At 42.8% G+C, this 27,277-nt stretch overlaps 1 protein-coding gene across 4 annotated transcripts in view; it reads right to left on the bottom strand.

The window, feature by feature from the left end:
• The window catches only part of itprid2 (ITPR interacting domain containing 2), a 48,067-nt gene extending 20,924 nt beyond the window's left edge, over nucleotides 1–27,143 (bottom strand). Inside the window, exons 1-5 of one of the 4 annotated variants that reach the window (XM_064976650.1) lie at nucleotides 27,010–27,143; nucleotides 4,677–4,948; nucleotides 4,359–4,401; nucleotides 2,749–2,798; nucleotides 2,039–2,092 (exon numbers count right to left, since the gene is read on the bottom strand). In XM_064976650.1, coding sequence (XP_064832722.1) covers nucleotides 2,039–2,092; nucleotides 2,749–2,798; nucleotides 4,359–4,401; nucleotides 4,677–4,881 — 352 coding nt within the window. In that variant the 5' untranslated portion in view covers nucleotides 4,882–4,948; nucleotides 27,010–27,143. Of the gene's footprint in view, nucleotides 1–2,038; nucleotides 2,093–2,315; nucleotides 2,357–2,442; nucleotides 2,461–2,748; nucleotides 2,799–4,358; nucleotides 4,402–4,676; nucleotides 4,949–5,450; nucleotides 5,630–27,009 lie in introns of those variants that run through there. The other 3 variants (XM_064976651.1, XM_064976653.1, XM_064976652.1) reach the window with 3 other exon arrangements.
• Between the last annotated feature and the right edge of the window lie 134 nt (nucleotides 27,144–27,277).

Below are 27,277 nucleotides of genomic sequence, written 5' to 3' on the forward strand. Positions count from 1 at the left end.
CTAACTATATACAGTTATTGCTGATTCCTGCATTTCTCTTCAAAGTCCATCTGTCGAAATCTAACGTTATACACTGTCAAAAAACATATACAAGCAACAATAAATGTCTACCTTTGTAAAAAATATATTTTTTTTTACAAGAAACCCCATCTAAACTGCCTTCTCTTCCACGTATGATATAAGTGAAAGAGGCCAGAGTCAAAATGACAATCCCCAGAAAATTACAAAAGCCTCAGCTCTGAGACAGCAAGGAACATAATGACAGAATGATGGCTTGAGTACAGTAGAGACAGAGAGAAAGTGCTCCTGAAGTACGGACTGGCCTCATCTGTCAGAAGATAATCGTTCTCTCAGTCTGAAGGCCTCTTCCAGGTTGTCTTAGTGACATAAAGAATGCAAACTGATGACTGTGGGCAATCCTCAGAAGTCTTAGTTATGGAGACCCGAGCTGGGTTCAAACACTATTCTAAATCATTTCAAATACTTTATCTGTGCATGGTTGAGTTTGCTTGGCTTGATGGACCAATAGAATCGCCCCCACAACTGTAAATCCCGCCCATATGGCACTCCGGGCAGGTTAGAACAAACACTGAAAGTATTTAAAAGATTTATAATAGTGCTTGTGCCTGGGTCTGGTGAAGACAGACAGGAGAGCACACGTTGTCTGTCAGTTGCCTGAAACTGAACAAACTCAAATCAGCCTAACTGGTTCTTCAGCCTCAAAGAGCTCGATTATCATCAAAGCATGCTTTTCCATAGAATGACTATTGTTGTGCGTGTTAGCCTGTTAACAGTAAGTTGTTGCTACTCACTGATGGATTGGAGCCAGAAGGGCCCTCATACAGGTGCCTGTTGAGACTTGTAGCATGACATGGTCACAATGGAAGACGGATCTCAGGTATGACTCGGACCCTTTCCTTTGCTTCACTGTATTTGTATGTCCCAAATGGCAACCTATTCCCTATTTAGAGCACTACTTTTGACCAGAGCCCTATATAGGGAATAGGGTGCCATTTGGGCCACAACCTGAGACTAAGCAGGTCAGAGCAGACCATAACAGGAGCCAACCCCAGCACGACACACGAACTACCTCCCACCGTCTCTGGTCTGCACAAACACAACAGTAATGTGTGGAGTGCAACCATGCGGGCAAGTACAAAATCTGACTGACCCCATCTCTCAGAGACGAACAACAAACGGTAGCAAATTAGGGAGCATACATCAGTACAGCTGTTTCAATGGAAGAAAGAGACATTAAAAGCACAAACTCATCTGGCACTCCAGGCGCCTAAAGCAAACGCTAAAAGTATGAAGGTCTGCAAGTGACAACAGGACACTGCTCTATACACGGTAAGCCTACAACTATGTGACTTGAGAAGTGGGAAGTGTTGAGGAACAGATAGTTATCATGGGGGAGTAGAAAATAGCTGTATAGCAGGTCCAGAGGACATAAAAGCTCATGTATGTTCCTATTTAGGTCCGAGGAGACAGTTTAAACTGAGATAGATCCACTCTTTCATTATTTACCCTCCTCTACTCCTCCACCAACAGGCAGGTCACCCAGAGGGTGAAATGAGAGCTAGATATGCTATCTGATCACACTGCTCTGCTCTCCTTTCCTTTTGACTGGGAAAGCTAGGTGTGTGTCCTTGAGTCCTCATGTGCACGTCCGCTCATAAAGCGCAGTAACAGCAGGGAGTACTCCCAAGGTCCTATTGCAGCTTTATTAAAAACTAAAGAGGCAAATCACTTCAACAACAAGAAGCTTCCAGCTCAAAATGGTTTGGACACACAGATTTCTAGGCCGTGTCTCAAATGGCACCCTATTGCCTATTAAGAGCACTACTTTTGACCAGGACCCAGCCAGAAGTGCACTATAATATATAGGGAGCGGGGTGTCATTTGGGATTCAGCTCCAGTCTCTCTCAAAACAGCTCAAAGCATCGTAAAACTGTCAGCAGTGTGATCCTAGGTCATATTGCTCTAGTGACAGAGAGACACACGCACAGAGAGAGACACAGAGAGAGAAGTTACCCACCCTCAGCTCCCAGAGACAAGTCGTCTTCAAAGCTGCATCCATTCTTCATCACTCCTGTGAAGTACAGAAGATCTTTCATTAAGCCCTCAAACAGCACTTATAACCTACAATAGACTAAATAACCATTCACATAAAAACGTCTGCACGTGCCTGTAAAACACAATGGACATGGTTAACTGAAGACATTTTAAACAGAGTAGCTGTAGTAGTAGTAGTAGTACAGACAGACACTTCAAACCACAACAAATATTTATGCTTGGTTAGGAGAAATATTTACCGTGGCTGGTTGGTAAGTGTTACCTACTGTAGATAGCACCAGCTGCACATGTAGGTTTACATTACCCAGAAGACTAAAGCAAATGCAGGGAATCCAAATGTTATTCCTTTCAGTTTAGGATACTCACATCGTGCCTGGCTCTGTTTCTTACTTGGGTTTAGAAGGACAATAAGACGACCTGAGCGACAGAGTTTGAGAAAGCTACCGACTGGTAACTGGTGTGTGGGTGGATGTGTAAAGCAGCTGGTTACAGAAACACTCCAAAGTTCACTAGGGCTGCAAGGTGTGGTGAGAAAGGGAGTTGCAGAATACTCCACAAACACCCCCTTGACCCACACACACACACCATCTGCACAGACACACATTCTCTTTTTCCATTGGAGAGTTACAGTTGTATAGCATATGACTGGTGTTGTAGGAGAGGGAAATTCACCCTTGGACTGCGTGTTGCTCTGCTCATCCAAAGACGCCCCAAGAGGAGTCCTGTGAAGAGACACACACTGTTAGAGACACCAGTGTCTACAACACAGAGACACACACTGTTAGAGACACCAGTGTCTACAACACAGAGACACACACTGTTAGAGACACCAGTGTCTACAACACAGAGACATATACAAACACTACAACTGTTTCTTACTATTAGTCAACTAACCATATAAGCATGATCAATATACTATACATCCACAGATACAGTAGTCCTACATCCACAGATACAGTAGTCCTACATCCACAGTAGTACTAGACAGTGACTGTCATGTTACCAGTCACAGAACAGTAACAGAGCCTCCAGTCTCCACTGTTAGTGTACAGGAAGGCCTGGATAAAACTAAGTCAAGTCTGGCTGAGGAGTGTGAGAAAAAACAGCAAGTCAAACACAAGGCTCTAAGTCTAAGGGCTAAAGATAGCAACGTGGCACAACATCCCTAACACAGCGCCGTGACGCTCCGAGCTCACCTCTACGTCGACAGATCAAACAACTTCATATGGTCACTGTCAGAGACCTAAGCAGGTCTATAGGCTTTCTGATGTCCTACTGTACTCTGATGGAACTATACTTCTATACTGAGTGAGTCAGACCAAGTCAAGTTGATATGCTTTCTGCTCATGTTGTTACATCTAGGACTGGGACAATCCCAGCATTGCAATATTTTTTCCAAGGCAAAAATGAAAACACAAAGCAGAGCTAACTATTTGGTCTTTTAAAAACCTGCTGTATGTAAAATATTGTGATCTAGATCTTTGAAAATAAATACATGACTCTGGGTGACAACATGATGTTTCCAACATTAGGGCTGTTTTCTTAAAGAAATGTTTTGTTTCCTTGCCATGATACTAATGAGTATCACGATGCTGGCATGGCTACGGCACTCGTAACATCTAGGTTAACAGCATGGAACACCTGTCTGAAGGCCTATACCAGCACCAGTCATATGACATGAACATTTCATAAAGAGACATTGACATTGTGTAAACGCTCATGATCAACATCATGTGACTTTCTGTTTGCTCTTTCTCTTCATCACTCAGTCTTGCTCACAAACATCGGTTTGGGGGGTTTACCATCTAGAATTTGACTCAATAACCAGATTCTAAGTTCCATGGTAATGTTTGTTGAATCAACTTGAGGCAGTGGACCAGACCAGTTGCTGACAACATAGGCCCTGGGCTGATGGAAAAACTTCCCAAAGGCATAGATAGCAGCATAAAGCGCACCGCCTTCACAAAGCAAATATAACATGTCTGACAAAGTGAGAGCTGGACCACAGCAGCTTCCAGATACAAGGAAACACAATACATGGTTGCTATGCTGCTCTTTCTCTGTCATTATTAAGGGCTTTACCAGGGCCCTGTCTTGTGTTCATTAGACATCAAACTGAAAAAAAACAATTGAAACAAAGAGGGGCAATCCTGACTGGTCCAATAAGAAACACTAATTTTCACTTTCTGTTGCACAACGGTTTACAACGTTGTCCATTGTGTGCCCTAATGTCAATTTACATGTCAATGTAGAGGTTTCATTATGACACAACATTACTATACCTGCAGTCCTTGAGCCAGCTTGCAATCTTGTTAGGGAAGCGCCCTGAGAGAAGAAAACATGTACAATTCCTATATAACATCATACTGCCTGGAACAATTCTACAATGTCCATAACAACTGGATTCAAACATCTAAATAAACAGTTTGCCGTTGGAGGATTTCATTCCTTTTTGGGCTAGTTACTAATAGAGCAATACAACCTTAAAGTAGGGTTTATTGTTTAATCATGACTTCCATGCTGCAATATATCAAGCTGTCAAAAACCCAAACCAGAATTATTTCTGTCTGCTGCTCCCTCTGAAGCTCTTCCCAACGTACCTGGCTCGTCGGCCGGGGCCGTCGTCTCCATGGTGGGCTCCGGGGACACCATCTCCTCGCTGCAACCCTCCTGATCCTGGGTGTCCTGACTCTCAGAGGGGCCCTGCCAGGAGTCTCTGCTCTGGGCCCAGGCCATCCTCTTCATGGTCGCTGCCTTCCATGGGTGATCTCTGCTGGGGCTCGCAGAAGTCTCACATTGCTCCATGGTCCTCTCCTGGATCCACTCTTCCTCTTCTCCACAGGCTGTGTTGCTAAAGCGAGGGGCAAGTCACCTGCAGTAGAGAGGAGGGAGGGGGGAGTCATGAGACCAAATGGAAGCCAAGCCTCCTCTTTAGTAATTTATTACTACTTTATTACAGAGTTTAGTACGGCTCTCTAAATATGCTAGGTTACATCACACCACACTGGGAGGACACACACACGGGCACGCCAAGGACACACCATTTAATTCTAGAAGGAAAGCTCTGCAAGCCTGGCAAGGCCTGTAATAGATCAAACTACATGATAACCATGTATGCTAACAGAACAGCCACAGCATGGAATGACAGTAACATCGAGCTGGAAACAAGCAAATGACCAATAATCCAATAACAAAATTGACTTAGGAAAATAAGTTATTATACAAACAATGAAAAACAAGACTACACAATGTTTATTTCCATAACTTCGATGGCTAAACGAATTAAGAGCCGAACACCAAATTAATACATGTGATAACCTCTGCAAGAAGCAAAACAACAAAACAATCCGCATGAAATGAGACACTACTAATACCTGGTGGGTATTCCTCCTTCCTCCAGAACTAGTATCCTAAGAATAATTCCAAAGCAGTCTGAAATGTCACTTAAAAGTAGTGCCTTCCCAGCCAGGCAGAGATATGGGACAGAGGACGCAGTAAGGATGGATGAGTACAGAGGAGCTAATGAGAGCTAGAAGTCCAACTGACAACAACTGGAGCAGGAAATGTCTGTTTAGTTAAAAGATTACGAGTTGTTTCCTGTTGTGGATCAGCTCTTTTCTGAAGGGAGGGATAAATGGATAGACCGATGGAGTTCTCACTGGAGTGTAGAAGCCAAACCCCGATGGACAAATGGAGGCTATTATTAGGTTACTTCTATTTCCAGAGTAATCATCTGAATTAAGGAATGTGACTAAACAACACAGACGATCACTCTGCTTTCCAAACAAACCGATGGCAGTGACGGCGAGCAATAGATGTGTGGGAATATAAAAAGTGGTCAGTACAAAAACAACAAATAGGCTTGCCTCTTTCAATGACGTACAGTGAGACATCTTGATGACAGGTGTTGATCAACTTAACACGGGGTTTTCTGATGTCAAATACAGTATCTGAGAATGTGTCAACACAATCCAGTCCCATCCTCCTCCTCTCTTGCACAATCATTTTGATTTCAAATCAAATCAAATTTTATTGGTCACATAAACATATGTGAAGTTAATGCGAGTGTAGAGAAATGCTTGTGCTTCTAGTTCCGACCGGGCAGCAATTTCCAACATGTTATCTAACAATTTCACAACAACTACCTTATACACAGAAGTGTAAAGGAATGAATAAGAATATGTACATATAAATATGTGTATGTAAACTTCAGTTGAAATCTGAAGTTTACATACACTTAGGTTGGAGTAATTAAAACTTGTTTTTTAACTATTCCACAAATTTCTTGTTAACAAACTAGAGTTTTGGCAAGTCGGATAGGACATCTACTTTGTGCATGACAAGTACATTTTTCCAACAATTGTTTACAGAGATTATTTCACTGTACCACAATTCCAGTGAATCTAAAGTTTACATACACTAAGTTGACTGTGCCTTTAAACAGCTTGGAAAATTCCAGAAAATGATGTCATGGCTTTAGAAGCTTCTGATAGGCAAATTGACATCATTTGAGTCAATTGGAGGTGTACCTGTGGATGTATTTCAAGGCCGACCTTCAAACTCAGTGCCTCTTTGCTTGACATCATGGGAAAATCAAGCAATCAGCCAAGATCTCAGAGAAAAAAATATTACTACACTATACCTACTATAATTCTGACAATTCACATTCTTAAAATAAAGTGGTGATCCTAACTGACCTAAAGATACAGAAAGATTAAATGTCAGGAATTGTGAAAAACTGAGTTTAAATGTATTTGGTTAAGGTGTATGTAAATTTCCGACTTCAACTGTACATGAGATGAGTAATGTAGGGTATGTAAATATTATATTAAGTGGCATTGTTTAAATTGACGAGTGATACATTTATTACATCCAATTTTTTATTATTAAAGTGGCAGAGATTTGAGTCAGTATGTTGGCAGCAGCCACTCAATGTTAGTGATGGCTGTTTAACAGTCTGATGGCCTTGAGATAGAAGCTGTTATTCAGTCTCTTGGTCCCAGCTTTGATGCACCTGTACTGACCTCGCCTTCTGGATGATAGCGGGGTGAACAGGCAGTGGCTCGGGTGGTTGTTGTCCTTGATGATCTTTTGGGCCTTCCTGTGACATTGGGTGCTGTAGGTGTCTTGGAGGGCAGGTAGTTTGCCCCCGGTGATGCGTTGTGCAGACCTCACTACCCTCTGGAGAGCCTTACGGTTGTAGGTGGAGCAGTTAACGTACCAGGCAGTGATACACCCGACAGGATGCGCTCGATTGTGCATCTGTAAAAGTTGAGTGTTTTCGTTGACAAGTCGAATTTCTTCAGCCTCCTGAGGTTGAAGAGGTGCTGTTGTGCCTTCACCACACTGTCTGTGTGAGTCAACCATTTCAGTTTGTTCGTGATGTGTACGACGAGGAACTTAAAAAAAACAACTTTACACCTTCTCCACTACTGTCCCGTCGATGTGGATAGGGGGGTGCTCCCTGAAGTCCACAATTATCTCCTTTATTTTGTTGATGTTGAGTGTGAGGTTATTTTCCTGATGACACCCTCCGGGGGCCCTGACCTCCTCCCTGTAGGCCGTCTCGTCGTTGTTGATAATCCAGCCTACAATGGTAGTGTCATCTGCAAAATTGATGATTGAGTTGGAGGCGTGCATGGCCACGCAGTCATGGGTGAACAGGGAGTACAGGAGAGGTCTGAGAACGCAACCTCTAGCACAATATTTTTTGCCGATTTATTTAACTAGGCAAGTCAGTTAAGGGACATGGGCAGCTGTGAAGAGGTTTTATTCTCCAGGTTTTTAACCGTTTTCCAGAACTTCTTGGGGTTAGACCCACAGAGAGAGAACTGCTCAATGAAGTAACAAACTTTGGCCTTCCAGATAGCTTGAGTGCACTTCTTTCTCATTTGCCTGAACCAGAGCCAGTCTGCCGGAGTATGCGTGTGCTGAGCCTTTCGCCAAATGCAATTCTTGAGGTGGAGTAACTCTGCAAGATCACGGACGAAGCAGGGGCTGAACCTGTTTTTAATTCTCTTTTTCTTTATGGGGCACGTTTGTTAAAAATACCACTGAAAATATCAAAAAAGAAGGGCCAAGCGTCTTCGACAGAAGGGATCAAGCTGATTCTATACCATTTTACAGAGGCCAGTTCATGAAGGAATGCTTGCTCATTCAAGGTTTTTTAGCAAACGTCTATGACAATTCAGGACAGGTCGTTTCACTGAGCAGCCATTACGAACACAGGCTGTAAAACAGGATAACATCAAGAAGAGTATCCTTTTCTGGGTGTTTGCAGTCATACCTTGTGGGATTGGTAAAAATATGAGAAAGATTTAGGGAGTCCCATTGCTTTAGGACTTGGTCAGGTGGTTTAAACATGTTCCAGTTTAGGTCACCTCGCATGACCAATTCAGACTTAGTGTAAGGGGCCAGGAGAGAGCTTAGGGCAGGTACAGGCCGGTGCTGATGGAGGACGATAGTACCCAGCAACAGTCAACAAAGAGCTATTTGAAAGTATAATACTTAAAACCAGCAAATCAAATTGTTTGGGGACAGCCTTGGTGGAGACAACAGAGCACTGAAGGTGATCCTTGGTAAAGATTGCCACTCCCCCACCTTTGGAAGATCTGTCTTGCCCGAAAAATGGTTATTAATAGAACGGTTAACATCAGTGTTCAAAACACTCTTCCTTAACCACGTCTCAGTAAAGACCAACACATCTGGATTGGAGATGTGAACCCACACTTTAAAATCGATCCATTTTAGGTAAGAAGCTTCTAGTGTTAACGTGCAGAAAACTCAGGCATTTACGAGAGCAGAAATCAGTGAAGCAGATTTCAGAGCACAAGTCAGAATAGGGCTAGCAACAGTAGATGGGCCAGGGTGTACATGCACATTTCCAGATATCATCAACAGTAATACAATCAAGGAACGCATAAGTACAGGGAGAGCTCTACAGTGCTGATTTATGACATCTGAATGTGCATCAGATGGCAACAAGATCATATTGTACAGCAATTTCATCAGGTAACATGAATACAAAGCCGGCAAAGGTGGTTAGAATAGGATGGGAAGACAAAGTCAGCATAACCAATACTGTCGGAATCGAGTGTGGGAACAAACAGTCTGTCCCATGGTTGGGTAAAGAAAAATCATATTCAACAAAGCATGCAGGAGTCGTGAGGCAAATAGCAAAACTCACAATACATTTTTTAAATATATAACGACTTGGGGCTAGCCATTGTATGTTATGAGTCACTCGCCCCAACAGTGCCTGTGTGCTGGAGGCAAGCGAAAGCTCGGGGGGGGGGGGTAGAGACAACCAGGGCAGATGGTGAACAGCTCGCCAGGTGGAATCCAAGCAGGAGGGAAGCAGGCAACGGGAGTAGGTGTCACATCCACTTGGGGGAAGCTTTTACTTCTGGAGGAAGTATCTCCCCATATTAGGCCATGTTCCCAGGCAAAACATCCCAATCAATCATACCACCCGGCTCGACAATCCATAATAGTGAAGTTCTAGACATAGCCTTCAACATTGGTTGGCGACTTGGCAGTATACGGGCGGCAGTTAGCCTAGCGGTTAAGAGCGGTGGGCCAGTAAACGAAAGGTTGCTGGTTAAAATCCCTGCGCAGACTGACAAATCTGTCGATGTGTCCTTGAGCAAGGCACCGAACCCTAAAAGACAAATGTAAATGTAATGATATACAAAGCAACAGTTTCCAGTCCATCTTTGAAATGGAGGGAATGGGATATTCTTCCGCTGTAATCACAACACCCAGCCTTCCTCTCTCCACTCCATTTTAGACCTGTGGAAAAACATCCACTTTACTAAACAATCATGTCTGTACAAGGCTACATACTCTGCTTTAAATGGGTACAGGTTGGAGAGACGGATTGGGGAAGCTCCCCTTTATCTAAATAACTGCCTCCCAACTCAGTGAGGACAAAGGTCTTCTCCTTCCACTGCCTATGAGAGATTGAGAGAGATACGGGAGAGAGGGAGGAGAGACTCGACAACAGAAAGATCATTCAGCCCAACTGTGTGCTGCACATGACAAAGCCATCTTCCCTCAACTCTTCCACCTCTCATAATTTCTCTTTCTTAGGGTATTCTCTTCAGTGGGACAGGAAGAACAGGTGTGTGTGTGGGTGTGTGAGCTCGTGAGGGAGCGAGATGGACAGGTAACCACTGTCTGTCAGTGCAATGACTGATGTGCTTCTCCTCTGGCTTGCTACACTACTCGACAACAGTACAGCTGTGGATGGCATAAGGCCCACCTTACTACCTTCTGTTCTGAACAAATCAGTTCTACACACGGACAATCAGTTACAGAAAACCCAGGCGAGCAGCATTCATTCATTGTGCTTCATGAAGACAGACCCTGATTTTTGGCCTAAGAGGCAGTGCCTACATCCCAAATGGCACCTTATTCCCTATATAGTGCACTTATTTTGACCATGGCCCTATAGTGTACTATATAGGGAACAGGGGGGCATTTGGTACGTACCCTGAGACACAGGAAGTAATCTAGCAGTTTAAATTCTCTGAGGCCAAATATACACAGTTGCAGAGACTCATATGCAGATAAGATGAGAAAGAAGGAAGGAGGCCAACACGGATTAGTGTAGTGAGGGGTCGCTTTATTATAGCAACTGTGTTGATAATCACTCTTTGCACTTATAGGCCTATCCACCGGATCAGACACCCAAACTGACTAACACCTTGGATACACCCCAAATGGCACCCTATTCCCTACATTGTGCACTACTTTGGACCAGACCTCTATAGGCCCTGGTCAAAAGTAATGCACTATATAGGGAATAGTGTGCCATGTGGGACACACCCCTTGCCTGGAGCAAAGATACTAGCTATTTTGTATCAGGGTGTGCTAGGCCAGGCCGTTTGAAACTGTCGTCTCCAGTCCTTACCTCCTTATAAATATTTTAAAAGTGCTGACACTACAGAACAATAGTGGATTGCTGTACGGAGTAGAGGTCGACCAATTATGATTTTTCAACACTGATACCGATTTTTGGAGGACCAAAAATGACAATTACAACAATACTGAATGAATACTTATTTTAACTTAATATAATACATCAATAAAATCAATTTAGCCTCAAGTAAATAATGGAACATGTTCAATTTGGTTTAAATAATGCAAAAACAAAGTGTTGGAAAAGTAAAAGTGCAACATGTGCCATGTAAGAAAGCTAATGTTTCAGTTCCTTGCTCAGAACATGAGAACATATGAAAGCTGGTGGTTCCTTTTAACATGAGTCTTCAATATTCCCAGGTAAGAAGTTTTAGGTTGTAGTTATTATAGGAATTATAGGACTATTTCCCTATATACCATTTGCATTTCATTAACCTTTGACTAATGGATGTTCTTATAGGCACTTTAGTATTGCCAGTGTAACAGTATAGCTTCCGTCCCTCTCCTCGCTCCTCATAGGGCTCGAACCACAACACAACAACAACAGCCACCATCGAAGCGGCGTTACCCATGCAGAGCAAGGGGAACAACTACTAGAAGGATCAGAGCCAGTGACGTATGAAACGCTATTAGCGCATGCTAATTAGCCAGCCATTTCACTTTGGTTACACCAGCCTCATCTCGGGAGTTGATAGGTTTGAAGTCAAACAGCGCAATGCTTGATGCACAACAAAGAGATGCTGGCAAAACGCACAAATGTGCTGTTTGAATGAATGTTTACGAGCCTGCTTCTGCCTACCACCGCTCAGTCAGATACTTAGATACTTGTATGCTCAGTCAGATTATATGCAACGCAGGACAAGCTAGATAATATCTAGCAATATCATCAACCATGTGTGGTTAACTAGTGATTATGATTGTTTATTTTTTTTATAAAATAAGTTCAATGCTAGCTAGCAACTTACCTTGACTTACTGCATACGCATAACAGGCAGTCTCCTTGTGGAGTGCAACGAGAGAGAGGCAGGTCGTTATTGCTTTGTACAGTTAATTGTAAGTTTGCAAGATAGAATACCCTGAGCTGACAAGGTGAAAATCTGTCGTTCTGCCCCTGAACAAGGCAGTTAACCCACCGTTCCTAGGCCGTCATTGAAAATAAGAATGTGTTCTTAACTGACTTGCCTAGTTAAATAAAAAGGTACAAAAAATTTTTTTTTAAACAAAATAAAAATCAGTAAATCGGCGCCCAAAAATACCGATTTCCGATTGTTATGAAAACTTGAAATCGTCCCTAATTAAATCGGCCATTCCGATTAAATCGGTCAACCTCTAGTACGGAGTACAGACTTTCCCTGTCTGAAAGGCAGACAAACCAAGCACAGCACAGAGAGACTAGAGGGGAAATGTGAGCTTAGCAACAATGACCATGGCAAACACCTGGGCTGGAGCTGGAAGTCAAGGACATAGAGAACAGAACAGCTGGAGTTCAGTGGGAGCGTGCTACAAAACTGTGTGTATGTATGTATGTATGTATGTATGTATCCTACAGCATGTCTCTGCTGGCCCAGCTTGGTCAGAATAAACACTACTCTGCTGCTGGCCCAGCTTGGTCAGAATAAACACTACTCTGCTGCTGGCCCAGCTTGGTCAGAATAAACACTACTCTGCTGCTGGCCCAGCTTGGTCAAAATAAAAACACTACTCTGCTGCTGGTCCAGCTTGGTCAGAATAAACACTACTCTGCTGCTGGTCCAGCTTGGTCAGAATAAACACTACTCTGCTGCTATCCCGCCTATGAACATTAAACCCCCTCAAGACCAAACATGTTGTAAAAAGGATATCTATATTTAGGTCCCAGTTTGCACCCCCTACACACATCGGCCCCTCTTCCCCCTGACCCCTTTCAACAGAACTAAGGATGTCTCAGTTCCCACATCACGGGCCAAATGTGACCCATCATCCATCCACTCATCGTGATGTGACAGCCCCCACGTCCCAAACACCCAAGCTGCTGAACAGCAACAAAGATAGACAAAGACACCGCACTGTTGGATACACACACACACACACACACCAGGGTTGTGTAAAGTAGGCACAAAAGGAAATGCGCCGAAACTGAGTGAAGCAGCAAGGTCCTAACTGAATATAGGCGGCAGATAGCCAGGTGGTTAGAGCATTGGACAAGTAACTGAAAGGTCGTTGGTTCGAATACCCAAGCTGACAATGTGAAAAATCTGTATTGTGTCCTTGAGCAAGGCAATCAACTCTAATATGCTCCAGGAGCGCTGTACGGCTGACCAGAACACATTTCACTGCATCTATCCAATGTATTAGAATAAAAACATTTATGAACTTGTCCATTAATCTCTTGATACTACCCGTCCCGGATCCGGGATCGTGAATACAGCCTCAGGCTCATTAGCATAACGCAACGTTAACGATTTCTGAAAATCGCAAATGAAACGAAAATAATATGCCTGCTCTCAAGCTTAGCCTTTTCTTAACACTGTCATCTCAGATTTTCAAAATATGCTTTTGAACCATAGCAATTCACTAATTTGTGTAAGAGTATGCTAAGCTAGCTTAGCATTTTGAGTAGCATTTAGCACGCAACATTTACACAAAAACCAGATAACCAAATAAATAAAATCATTTACCTTTGAAGAGCTTCGGATGTTTTCAATGAGGAGACTCTCAGTTACATAGCAAATGTTCAGTTTTTCCTGAAAGAATCTTTGTGTAGGAGAAATCGCTCCGTTTTGTACATCACATTTGGCTACCGAAACGAACCGAAAATTCAGTCAGCAAAACGTCAAACTTTTTCCGAATTAACTCCATAATATCGACCGAAACATGGCAAACGTTGTTTAGAATCAATCCTCAAGGTGTTTTTTCACATATCTCTTCATTGATATGCCATTCGTGGAAGCCTGCTTTCCCTCAGAATCCCATGGAAAAATACCAGCAGCTGAAAATGACGCACCAATTTCGACGGAGGACACCGGGCGGACACCTGGCGGACACCTGGAAAATGTAGTCTCTTATGGTCAATCTTCCAATGATATGCCTACAAATACGTCACAATGCTGCAGACACCTTGCGGAAACGATAGATACGGCAGGCTCATTCCTCTCGCATTCACAGCCATATAAGGAGACAATGGAAAACAGAGCCTCAAAAATCCTGCTCATTTCCTGGTTGCCGTTTCATCTTGGTTTTGCCTGTAGCTCCTGTTCTAGGGCACTCACAGACAATATCTTTGCAGTTCTGGAAAATTCAGAGTGTTTTCTTTCCAAAGCTATCAATTATATGCATAGTCGAGCATCTTTTTGTGACAAAATATCTTGTTTAAAACGGGAACGTTTTTCATCCAAAAATGAAATTGCGCCCCCAGAGCATCAACAGGTTAACCTCTTGAAACTCTGGGGGCGCTATTTCATTTTTGGATGAAAAACGTTCCCGTTTTAAACAAGATATTTTGTCACAAAAAGATGCTCGACTATGCATATAATTGCTACCGTTCGAAAGAAAACACTCTGACGTGTCCAGAAATACAAAGATCTTCTCTGTGCGTGCCGTATAACGTGAGCTTCAGGCAAAACCAAGATGAGATGGCATCCAGGAAATGACAAGGATTTTTGAGGCTCTGTTTTTCATGATCTCCTTATATGGCTGTGAACGCAAGAGGAATGAGTCAACCCTTTCTGTCGTTTCCCCAAGGTGTCTGCAGCATTGTGACGTATTTGTGGGCAGATCATTGGAAGATTGACCATAACAGACCACATTTACCACGTGTCCGCCCGGTGTCCTGCGCCGAAATTGGTGCGCAAAAGTCACCTGCCAGTATTTTTCCATGCGATACAGAGAGGAAAGCAAGCTTCCATGAACTGCATGTCAATGAAGAGATATGTGAAAAAACACCTTGAGGATTGATTCCAAACAACGTTTGCCATGTTTTGGTCGATATTATGTAGTTAATCTGGAAAAAGTTTCACGTTGTAGGTGACTGCATTTTCGGTTCGTTTCGGTAGCCAGACGCAATGTAGAAAACGGAACGATTTCTCCTACACACAGACGCTTTCAGGAAACACTGCGCATTTGGTATGTGACTGAGACTCTCCTCATTGAAAACATCAGAAGCTCTTCAAAGGTAAATGATTTTATTTATTTGGTTATCTGGTTTTTGTGAAAATGTTGCGTGCTACATGCTACACAAAATGCTATGCTAGCTTTGCATACTCTTACACAAATTAGTCAATTTCTATGGTTCAAAAGCATATTTTGAAAATCTGAGATGACAGTGTTGTTAAGAAAAGGCTAAGCTTGAGAGCAAACGCATTATTTTAATTTTATTTGCGATTTTCAGAAATCGTTAACGTTGCGTTATGCTAATGAGCCTGAGGCTTTAGTCACGATCCCGGATCCGGGATGGGGAGTTTCAAGAAGTTAATAAAGAAACATTTGTTTAAGTGTTCCATTGCAAAATGTTTTGCTACGGTGAACCATAATGAACACGATCCAAGCATCAACTCCCAAGTCCCGACACAAAACAAAGCAATTGTTAGTAAGAACTCCACTTAGCCAACAAGTAGGTTAACATGTAAACAGTTAAGTCCTCATAGGAGCAAACATCCTGAACTTAACAGACAACCCAGGAGTGTAGGCCTACATAAGTTATTTAATCATGCTTCCAACCCCTCGGGTTGTGTGTTTATGTCTCTGGGGTGGGGGGTTAACTTTAAAGCAAGAAGACAAAGTGTTTTATCGGCAAATAAAAATTCTCTGTCTAGTTTCTCAAGGATCTTGCCTCTAGGGACAAACTACTATGCTGTTTTTCTTCTTTCCCATCTATCGGTTATGTGTGACCTTTTAAAACAAACATAATTGCACAGCAGCACTACTATGATGTTGTCTTAAGCAGTGTTCAAATGGCTGGTCAAAATGGGTCAACCCTTAGTATCGAATCTTACTACATAAACTGATCTTACGAAATAAACTGATCTAAATGAGAATGACCTACAAATAAAGGTTACATGATGAAGAACATAGGCTACTTCTTCTGGAAAAATAGGCCTGCTATATCCGTGCCAACAATGGCATTTCGTTATGCCAAACTTGTTTCATCAAGTTCAGATCAAAGTTCAACAAATCCAAACATTCTATGGTCAATTATGACGCAGTCTGCATCCCAAATGACACCTTATTCCCTACACAGTGAACTACTTTTGACCAGAGCCATATGGACCCTGGTCAAAAGTAGTGCACTATATAGAGAGCATCAGTTCTGAGCCGTACCTGCTTTGTCTAGAACGGTAACAGAATACCTGGGCCTCCAGCCACCTTACTGCTTCGTCACACACATAGACACGCACACAGCCTCCTGACCTTTTCTTCTGACAAAAGCATCTAGCTAGCTACCAACTTGGGCAGTTAGCTACCACTGCAGCACACTGACTGCCACAAATACCCTCCATTCTCTATTGTGATATTGTTTCAGAGAGCAGGGTAGCGCAGGGCGTCGACCTGCATCAGTGGAGGGCTGAGGTGGGTCACCTTCCTGTGGCCTTTCTCTTTGTTCTCCAGGGAGTTTAGGGAACCAGCCCCAAGACCATTTGAAAGCAACAGGCTTTGAATGTGTATACCCTTATTCAGTTCATTTGAAGTTATGGAGGATTATATTTACAGTGCCATCATCAGCACCATCATTGCAACTTGTGTAAAATGCACATTAAATCCTAATAAACATGGATGCCAGTCCTGAAGAATCCAATACGTACAAGCCCTTTGAGGTCATAAAAAGTCTAACGAATAAAGTAGGGATGGGCAATATAGGCCAAATATCATATCACGGCATTTCAAATAATAATAGGATGGTATGACAGTATTTAGTTTTTTAATAATAAAATATTTAAAATTTGCTGAGTAGTGCGTGACCCAAGGGTGGCAACAAATACATTCTTAGTGATTTCAATAGGCCTTTCTCCATTCGGATTGTTTTATACTCTTCAATTAAAAACTTACACCCCCCCAAAAAAACAATCTGCGTTTTCAGCTACTTCCTGCACTAATTTGAGATCATTTCCACACTGCTGCGTAGGGTTGCGCCTTAAGGCCAAGCAACCTAGGCCTTATTTTTAACTAAATGTTGCAATTGCGATTTGACTTGTGATATAGCGCCAAAACACTTGGGTGAACTGTTGGAATCATGGAAATATAATAATTATTCCAATACTATAGCTAGAATATAATAGTGGGCACTTTGAATACATTGTTATTTGACATGACAACGAATGAAAACGCCAGGGATAATTGTTGACAAGTGTTTCCTAGGGGACCCTATAATCTTTGGCTACATTTAATGTTCTCTCTTAGCTACTTCATATAGCTAACATATTCATGTTTCACATATTCCTCTATGATTTAAACGATACTGTTGCACAAACAATATGCTGAATGCTGATTTAGGTCTACACCATCACTGGTATTAGCAGGCTGTATAGCTAATTGCATTTGCTCTGACTGAGTGCATTTATTAGATAACTAGCTGACCTCAAGAGGCTCCAGGACTGACATGGCGGAAACACTCTCCAGTGAGTGAGAGTGAGCTTGAGAGTGGTTGTGAGTGTTTCTGTCACTTTAACCCTCGATCCCCTTGTAGAGTCGAGCAGACCAGAGGTAAACACTAAGGTTGCATCCCAAATGGCACCCATAATCCCTAAATAGCACACACATTTGGGGCCCTGCTCAAAAGTAGTGCACTATTAAAAGGAATAGGGTGGCATTTGGGATGCAACCCTAAGTCTAGGCCTAAATCACAATGCCCTAATTTAGAGAGCGACAGTGGAAAAATGATTGCTGTTGGCAAACCATGCCCTGGTTTACAGGAGAATATTTAAACGTAAAATGGCAGGGGAAGTTTAGTTTATCAAGTTTAACCCAACTCAAAAAAATCACTCTCACAGCTGGTGCAGGTGAAGCATGAGACCAAAAGGGTAGCACTTTACATTAAAAGTGCTTTTATACCTGCGGATGTAATAATGCTGTAATTACACTAGTGAAAACATTATTTTAACATGTGGTTATATAGTACCCATGAGGATCATTTAACATAGTTTCGCATGAGTTTCAGTCATATGATTGTCAATAAGCTGCAGGCTAGAAGGTAGGCCCTCGGCCTTAATGACCAGGACTGTAATAAACTGTTCAGTTCCTCTCTGGCTGTTCGCTTTCCTCATTGTTCCTGCTCACTGGTACACTTTGTATGCTGAACACGCTGTTATAGGGACAAGAACAGGAGAACAGGGGTAGGGGGAGCTCTGCTATGCACCCGCCAGCAACACACAAGGACACACAAACCATTAGAGCTATCCTACTGCATCTTCAGGCTTTATAACATGTTTTATAAGCAAAGTCAACTCACCATTTGCAAGACAGATCAGGGGTTAGGCTAGTTAAGAGTTTCTGGGCCTAATCTACAGATCACATGCTTCATATAAGACCAATTAATAACCATAAAACTACAAAGGCCATCTATGAGACGGTAACATATCACTGTCTGGCAAAACAGCATTATGACTTCGGCCTAATTAGAATTCAGTGATTTTGTAATTTATCTAACACTTTAATTACTTGATCTTAGCATTAATTAGATCTACATGCATCTCTCTGGAGCTTTGCCTAATGCTCACAAATTCACTGTACCAGTGACCAGTCCTGCAGACAGACATGAGAGTCAATTGAGGAGAGGGAGTCTGGAGTCACATGAGACTAACAGTGCTTCTCGGAAAAACATATTCAAATTCAAAGCGACCAGCTCCACAATCTGCAGCACATTCATTTTTCAGCGCCTCCTTTATCCAAGCCCCCTCCAGGGCACTTCCACAATGAGAGGACTGGATAGACTGACTGCCTCTTTGCCAAAAACAGTCTGGGAACATTGTCCTGTGCTGTGTTTACCTTCTGAGGCCGCCCGCCTGTCCGTCCCCATGTCCGCCTGCGCGTCCCCCGTGTCCGCCTGCCCGTCCCCCGTGTCCCCATGTCTGCCTGCCCGTGTCCGCCTGCCCGTCCCCCGTGTCCGCCTGCTCGCCCCCCGTGTCCGCCTGTCCGCCCCCATGTAATCCCGCATGTCCGCCTGTCCGTCCCCATTTCCGCCTGTCCGCCCCCATGTCCGCCCGCATGTCCCCATGCCCGCCCCCATGTCCGCCCGCATGTCCGCCTGCATGTCCCCATGCCCGCCCCCATGTCCGCCTGCATGTCCCCATGCCCGCCCCCATGTCCGCCTGCATGTCCCCATGCCCGCCCCCATGTCCGCCTGCATGTCCCCATGCCCGCCCCCATGTCCGCCTGCATGTCCCCATGCCCGCCCACATGTCCGCCTGCATGTCCCCATGCCCGCCCCCATGTCCGCCTCTCCTCTCACATGCCCGCCCCCATGTCCGCCTCTCCTCTCACATGCCCGCCTGTTTGCCTCTCCTCTCACATGCCCGCCTGTTTGCCTCTCCTCTCACATGCCCGCCTGTTTGCCTCTCCTCTCACATGCCCGCCTGTTTGCCTCTCCTCTCACATGCCCGCCTGTTTGCCTCTCCTCTCACATGCCCGCCTGTTTGCCTCTCCTCTCACATGCCCGCCTGTTTGCCTCTCCTCTCACATGCCCGCCTGTTTGCCTCTCCTCTCACATGACCGCCTGTTTGCCTCTCCTCTCACATGCCCGCCTGTTTGCCTCTCCTCTCACATGCCCGCCTGTTTGCCTCTCCTCTCACATGCCCGCCTGTTTGCCTCTCCTCTCACATGCCCGCCTGTTTGCCTCTCCTCTCACATGCCCGCCTGTTTGCCTCTCCTCTCACATGCCCGCCTGTTTGCCTCTCCTCTCACATGCCCGCCTGTTTGCCTCTCCTCTCACATGCCCGCCTGTTTGCCTCTCCTCATGCCCGCCTGTTTGCCTGTCCGCTCACATGTCCGCCTGCTTGCCTGTCTGGCCAACAAAGCTACACCACCAGCCAAGAACACAGCAACACATCATGTACCATCCAGCAGCATTATCATATTGCAAATCATTAACATCCAACAAGGTCAGCGTTGCCCTGGGCTTCCGTTTGACTAGTGTGAAACAAACATATGGAGCGAGAAAGAGGCTCGGAGAGATAGATGGGCAAAGAGGTATTAGAGGTAGAGAGAACAAGAGAGCTGTAGCAATGCAATAAACCTGGCAGAGGATTGTTACATTAGTGGCTTAATTTTCATATTACAGCTGAGAATGAACAGGTAAAGTTGTTATTGACAAATGAAAACATGTCAGTTTGTCACTTTCACGAGGTTAGAGTAATAACATGTTGAGCTACTTCATTAAGACATTGGCACTAATCAAGGTTACAGCTTTAGATTGAGAAAATTAACAACTATGGAAGTTGTTAAATTATGGAAGTAATTAACTATGGAAGTTGTTTAATTTTCAATCCCAAACCCCGGCCTGATCTGCTTGGTCTATTTCGCAATCATTCCCGGAAGTCTTAAGATGTTGCGCATCTGGGTTTAGAAACTCTGTGGTAGTACTGTAAGAGATGTGCATGAATTATTTTCATAAGATAAACATGGCTCTGAATAATATGGCGTGAGGTTTCTCCTTGGCTTTTCGACATCTTGCTGATACTGGCTGAAATAAATCCTGGTTATGAAATAGGAATGAGAAGGCAAAACCACAATTCTTAGGACTAGTCTGCTACAGTACACCTGCAAATACTTAGCTAGATGAATCAAAATAGAGGCTTACTGGCAATGGCAATTATGGATGTTCTTTCACAAAAACATGATTACAAGATTCCGGATTATCCCTCAAAGTCCTTCATAAAGGACAGCGTGACAGGAGGAAATCAACAGCATGAAGAGGTTGAAGTTTTGTACATCTGGAAATCACAAACAAAGCTCCCCAGCAACCCACACTACTCCCCAGATGTCACGTTGGTATTGACCCCGTCTCTCTCCCCCCCTATCATGGTTACAGTAAATGGGAGCTATTCTGTTTGTGGGACTCAGGCCAACTTCATTTCCTGTGTCCAGGCATAGCAGAGCCCCAAGACCTTCAGATTGCACTGAGAAAACACACGCACAAGCGCACAGACAACCCCCCCCGTCACCCTTCAGCAGTGTTGTTTCTGTGCTACGTGACTACAAGGACCTGAAGCAGGCCAGACAAACAAACCATGGAGAACAAACTGATGTTGATAACAACGTCTTGTACATTGGTTCATGTGCTGACTGACCTGAAACATTGGTTTACAGATTGGTCATTTCACACGGGCTGAGATCATTTTCTCACAGCAGTGTGCGTCAAAGGACAGGATCAGATTCAGAACCAGCAGTCAACTTATCACAACCCCATTCATACATACTTCATAGGTTATTAGTGAGTACCAAATAAGTTCTAAATATCTGGGCATGGTTTCCCAATAGTGATGGAACTTAGGCTTAGGTTTTAACCATGCATCTTTCCTACAAAGGCCGAAGACGTAACATGCGTTTCCCATAACACCATGCAGAGAGCGAATGGTCGCTAAGTGCATGGGTGAACACTGATAGGATCGAAAGAAAGAGAGCACTGCTCTCGAATCAGCTTTCTCCTTTCAACTCTTTCCTTAATAACATAATTATTTCACAATACTGACGACGGATCAGCTCCTAGAGAGATATTATAGCATATGGCTGCAAATATTCTGCCGACTTGTTCTAATGCTTACCCAATAAAAATGCGTATATTAGGCTACACATCATGAAATATTTTGAGACAAATTACAGCCAGTAGCCAACAAGTTGCAAAATAGAACTCAAATGACTGAACATGAAACGTATTTCTATATGATTGAAGGAGCCCTATAGAGCCCACTGTTTATATTTTAATGCAGTCATCTCAGTTTCATTTGAAGCATATTTTTATGTCGCTTGTTTGTATCAATTGCAAAGACATTGGAAAGTTCGTATTTGCAGAACACTTTGTTCTGAAGTTATTGGCGGTCACTGAGAGGCGGATAAACCATGTGATTCTGTTTAGCTGAGATTTCTGTGCATAAAGTGTCACGGCAGGGCAAAAAAAGCATCCAACGACACACTTACAGGCTGACTACACTCGTGTTGGGAGCGCTGCAAAATACATTTAGAAATCTATATTTTTTAATTATTGCACGCGCCAACGAGCGTCTGCGTTGCCAAGGGCTAAAATAATAGTAATAGTTCTGTTTCTGATGCAGATCGCGCTGCAGGTCTCTCCCATCTCCTCATTGGTTTATAGAAGCAGGTACCCACGTGACAACTCCTCATTGCTAATACCCACGTGGGTGACTGAAAGACAAACGAGGCCAGTGGCGGTAATGCACCTAATTTATGAAAGTTGCCAATCGCAAAATAAAGTCAAGAGAAGAAAAAGCCTGGAAGGAGGAGAAATTACTAGAAACGATTTGGTTGACCGTTTTATGTGTGGATTAATTGTTGGAGTAGAGGACCTTGTGCATTTCAGGTAAAATAACTCAATGTTTATATCCCAGGACAAATTAGCTAGCTAAATAGGACAAATTAGCTAGCAAGTGCAAGCTAGCTAGCTAAATTGCCATAAATGTTTAATGCTTTTCGACCTGTTCAAAAATTAATATAATTGGTTCAGTGTTTGTTTTGATATTTTAACCTGCGTGTCGTGATCGCATTTGGTGTGGGGGGACAAAATACATTTATGCACGATGGAGCACACGCGCAGCCGGTTTGGGTTCTGTGTGTTGGAATCGGCTAAACTTAGATCATTGAGGTAGTAAATTAATTATAGGAAATGAAATAGACTGGGTGTTGTGTTAGAAGTTAATGGTTCTCTGAAGAAAGACAGAAGGCTTTGGAATGTGTTTGATGGAGGAGAGCGATGTATTGACATAGGGAAGACAGATGGATATCTGTGGATTAGGTGCAGAAGGGGTTGAGGTCAGGAGGTGAGGGGTGAGGTCAGTTCCCCTTAAGGGAGTAATCAGGGTTGGTATCTGGTTACCTTCTTTCCTTTTCTTTTCTTGAATGTAGTATTGTGGCGTGCATGGATGAGGGCGCGCACTTCATTATTTATCTCCGGAAATGAACATACTATTCGCTGTCTTAAATTGAATCGTTTATTTACATATTAGGGTACCCGAGGATTGATGAGAAACATTGTTTGACTTCTTTGGATGAAGTTTATTGGTAACTTTTGGGATTCATTTGTATGCATTTTGATTGAGGGAAACAGGTGAATTACTGAATCAATCGCGCCAACTAAAATGACTTTTTTTGGGATATAAATAAGGACTTATCGAACAGAACGACCATTTGATGTGTAGCTGGGACCCTTGGGATTGCAAACAGAGGAAGATCTTCAAAGGTAAGTGATTATTTTATCGCTATATCTGACTTTCGTGACGCCTCTGCTTGTTTGGAAAATGTTTGTAATGCCTTTGTACGTGGGGGCGCTGTCCTCAGATAATCGCATGGTATGCTTTCGCCGTAAAGCCTTTTTGAAATCTGACAAAACGACTGGATTAACAAGAAGTTACGCTTTTAAACTATGTAAGACACTTGTATTTTCCTGAATGTTTAATATTACGATTTTGTATTTTGAATTTGGCGCACTCCGATTTCACCGGATGTTGTTGAATTTGATCCCGGTAACGGGATTTCCGCGCTATTAAGATGCTTTTAGGAAGCCGGGCCCTGGTCATTTCTTTAATGAAGGGCTAACGAACCCCCTTGTCCTGCTCTACAAGGTTAACACAAGTCTCAATCACTCAGATTGTGTAAAGAAATCCAGGCTACGCGATATGGTTTGTACTGTACCACTCTGAACATCAGGAATGCTTACAGGCTGAAAGCTTATGTAATTCTACATCATGGCTCTGGTTCGGAACCAGCTGTGCTTTGTGCCAAAATAAATTATTCAAGTACAAAAGGGCAATTCCACAGTAACAATGTTTGGCATTTATATGCAGAACAAAAAACATTGATTTCAAAGTTTAACAAACCATACAACACTATGAACAAGGATTAGCCTACTTTTAACTATTTACACTGAACATTTTACAAAAACACATTTCCTGGAAAAACTGTGCAGATGCAAAGTTTGGTAACAGAATTGCCGTAGAATCTCTATCCGTTTTTGTATGTGACCACGTTTTCAAAAACTCTTAAAGGAAAATCCACTCACAATATCTTTTTTTTTTCATTAGTCCACTGTTGACACAAGCCCAAATTGTTTTACATGTCAATATTCATGTTTCAAGACGCAAACTGTCACCGACCACATCATCATGATGCTATACAAAGTGAAACCACCTTCACCACAGTTGCACACCACGGCTGAAGCTAATTGGCAAAATCATTTGGCTAACTCTTCAAAACTGCAAACACACATCAAACCACACACGAAACCAACTCACATTTGAATTCATTTCATGTCCATTTCAGGAAAATACTTTCTGGTAAACCCCTTTACCATTTGTTTGACAAGAAACCAAAGTGTTTGCTTATTCTTCACTTCTTTTTCTCCTAATCTTATTCCTAATTTTAACGGAGAATGGTTGAAAAATGCATATATGCTTCATTTCTCAAAAATATAGACTTGACACCTAATTTTAAATGATCCTATGAACTTCACTTGTTGATGCTAACAGATCTTTTTTACATGGAAATTACAAAAAAAATAGAAAGCACATGAATAATTCAATCAAAATATGGCATGCCTTTGAAATCAAAGTCATGAAATGTCTTTAAAAGGCTTGTGAGTTGTTTTATTTTACATGTCCCTAATTCTTCAAGCATGAGTCATTCAGTCAGGGGCCTTCTCCTAGAATAATAACAGAGCATTTCTGACATGCAGGCCGGTCTGTTCTTTTTCCTTAACTCTCTCCTGTAGTTAGAAATATAAGCTACTGGCAACACTTTCACAAGTCTGGTAGAAATGTAGTCAATGGTCTCAATGCAGACACGCATCCTCTGATAGTCTACTTGGTGGATCCACCTGTGTTACTTCTGCAAACACTCACTTATCAGCACAGGTGTGGCACACCCACCTGGATGACGTCATCAAGAAAAACACAGGCCAAGTCCCAAAGGCCACCCTATTCCCTATATAGTGCACTACTTTTGACCAGGGCCCATATGTCTCTGGTCAGAAGTATTGCACTATGTAGGGAATCGGGTGGCATTTGGGACACACACACGAAGCATGTGACCCCAAGTCAGATCGGCAGCTAGTTTGCTCAAGGAGGAACGTCTGTGCCCTACTGTTTAATATGTAAGATAAAAACCAACACAGCAGGATAAACTAAAGGGCCCTTAGCCACTGTATAGCTAGCATATACCTCTACCAACTGATGTATATTGCTGGTCCTATAACTTAGTTTCAAGTTCTAGTGTTTTAGTCCTTGTTGCCACCTTTATTATTCTGTGCATCTTGTAAAGTACTAGACCACTAGCTACCTTTTAATTATTGGTTAATGTTCTTTGCTCTTATTCATTAAAGCCTTTTTAATGGTTGCTCATAATGTGGAGATGTTATGTAAGTCAAATTAGAATGCCACTAGAAATGAAATGTATTATTATTTATATGTATAGGCTGGCCTCTGAAGAGATGACAGACCTCCCCTGTGCAATACCTGGATTCAGAGAAGCACGTTGGCGCCGGAGAAAATGCCAGACACTAGTTCTGTCTCTAGCCCCAAATACTGTCTGTGTTCGGCTGGCCTCTCAGGAGACTACAGACCTCCTTAGCCCCATTCCTGGTTGTCGAGGAAGCGCGTAACCACACACAGCAAAACGTTTATCTTGAACATGTAAGAACATTGTTGTGAACATTTCCTCATACAGGCATCAACCATTAACATAAATGTCATCTAAGTTACTTCAAGGATGGGACACTCAGATATACAGTAACCTGTAAAACACTGAATACCAGACATGAGTTCTAAGTCCTGTTTCTCCTGTATGAATAGAATACGTATAAAGTGCTTTACCTACTGTACCTAGAAGTGCTGAATCTCTAAGGCTCTCTCTTTGGTCAATATTATGCAAATGCATTGGCTATTTATACACACAGTTCTTTTCTCTCCCACATCTATTCATGAACAGAACATGTAGGAAATAAAGTTATTGAAAAGCAGGCTAAGAGTAGAGGGATTATTACTGCAACTTCTAACCTGTTTAAAGGCGATGTGGACAGTATTTAAACACAACCAAAATACACAGCGAAATTAAAGCATGATATATATGAGTTATGTCTACTCATTGCCCGGGAAGCACACAATGAATAGCATATAATGCTATATTCTATGTCGGGCAGAAATGAGATTTTGAATGAGGAAAGTTCCCTCTCACGACCTCTACAAGTCAGAATGTTAAATAAAATGATATGTTATGTTAAAATATAATTGTATTCAACATTCTAGCTTGTAGAGGTCGTGACAGGAAACGTTCCTGATTCAAACGCTCATTTCTGCTCGTTGCATGTTTATAAACATACTCATTGCATGTTTATAATGTGTCCCATGAGGGGGCGTATGGGACGAGGAATATTGGAAAGGAAATAGGCCTATTGACTTAAACCATTTTAAAACAGTAGGCTACTTCGCTGATGTCTCAGCCTCCAATGTCTGAAAAATAAAGCCTATATTGGTTACACGTCGGGTCTCACAACACGTCTTGCCCAAAAATTGTGTAGTCTCCCACCTGAAGTGTTTTTGCCTTTTATCCTAAACTACCTTTCTAAAGGCTATTCGTGACATAACATATCGGGCAGTGTAGGCTATGTAATTACATTGTTTTGTGACTTCCATTTGCCATCTACATTTCCAGTTGATATAAAAGTCGTCCATTTGTTTCCCAAAAATTACTTGGGGATTGAAATCAGTGACAAGTGAGGTCCATGTGAATTGCATCAGGCAAAGTGCGCCACGGCAAAAGTTTGGCATCAGATTTCGAGTTATCCTCGTATGTTGTTTCCATAAAAACATAAACACTTACCATTGTGATGCGGGTTGAAAAGGAGTTTGAAGCGTTGAAAAGTAGCTCCGTTGAACTGGAATTTGACAAACTTTGCCGAAACTTTATTTACGAAGAAAACTAGTCTTCCGCTTCCGGAGGGAGTAAAGTAACATAACAAGGGGCGGGCGGCCAGCTAGTCTGTATTCATATCTAGGATGAGATGACGTCTTCCACTAGGATATTCTGTAACCTGCTGGTGGTATACGCGTAGTGCAAACAGTGAAATACAGTAGGCGCCGAGTAATAG

Source organism: Oncorhynchus masou, chromosome 10 (genome assembly GCF_036934945.1).
Source record: "Oncorhynchus masou masou isolate Uvic2021 chromosome 10, UVic_Omas_1.1, whole genome shotgun sequence".
Taxonomy (NCBI): domain Eukaryota; kingdom Metazoa; phylum Chordata; class Actinopteri; order Salmoniformes; family Salmonidae; genus Oncorhynchus; species Oncorhynchus masou.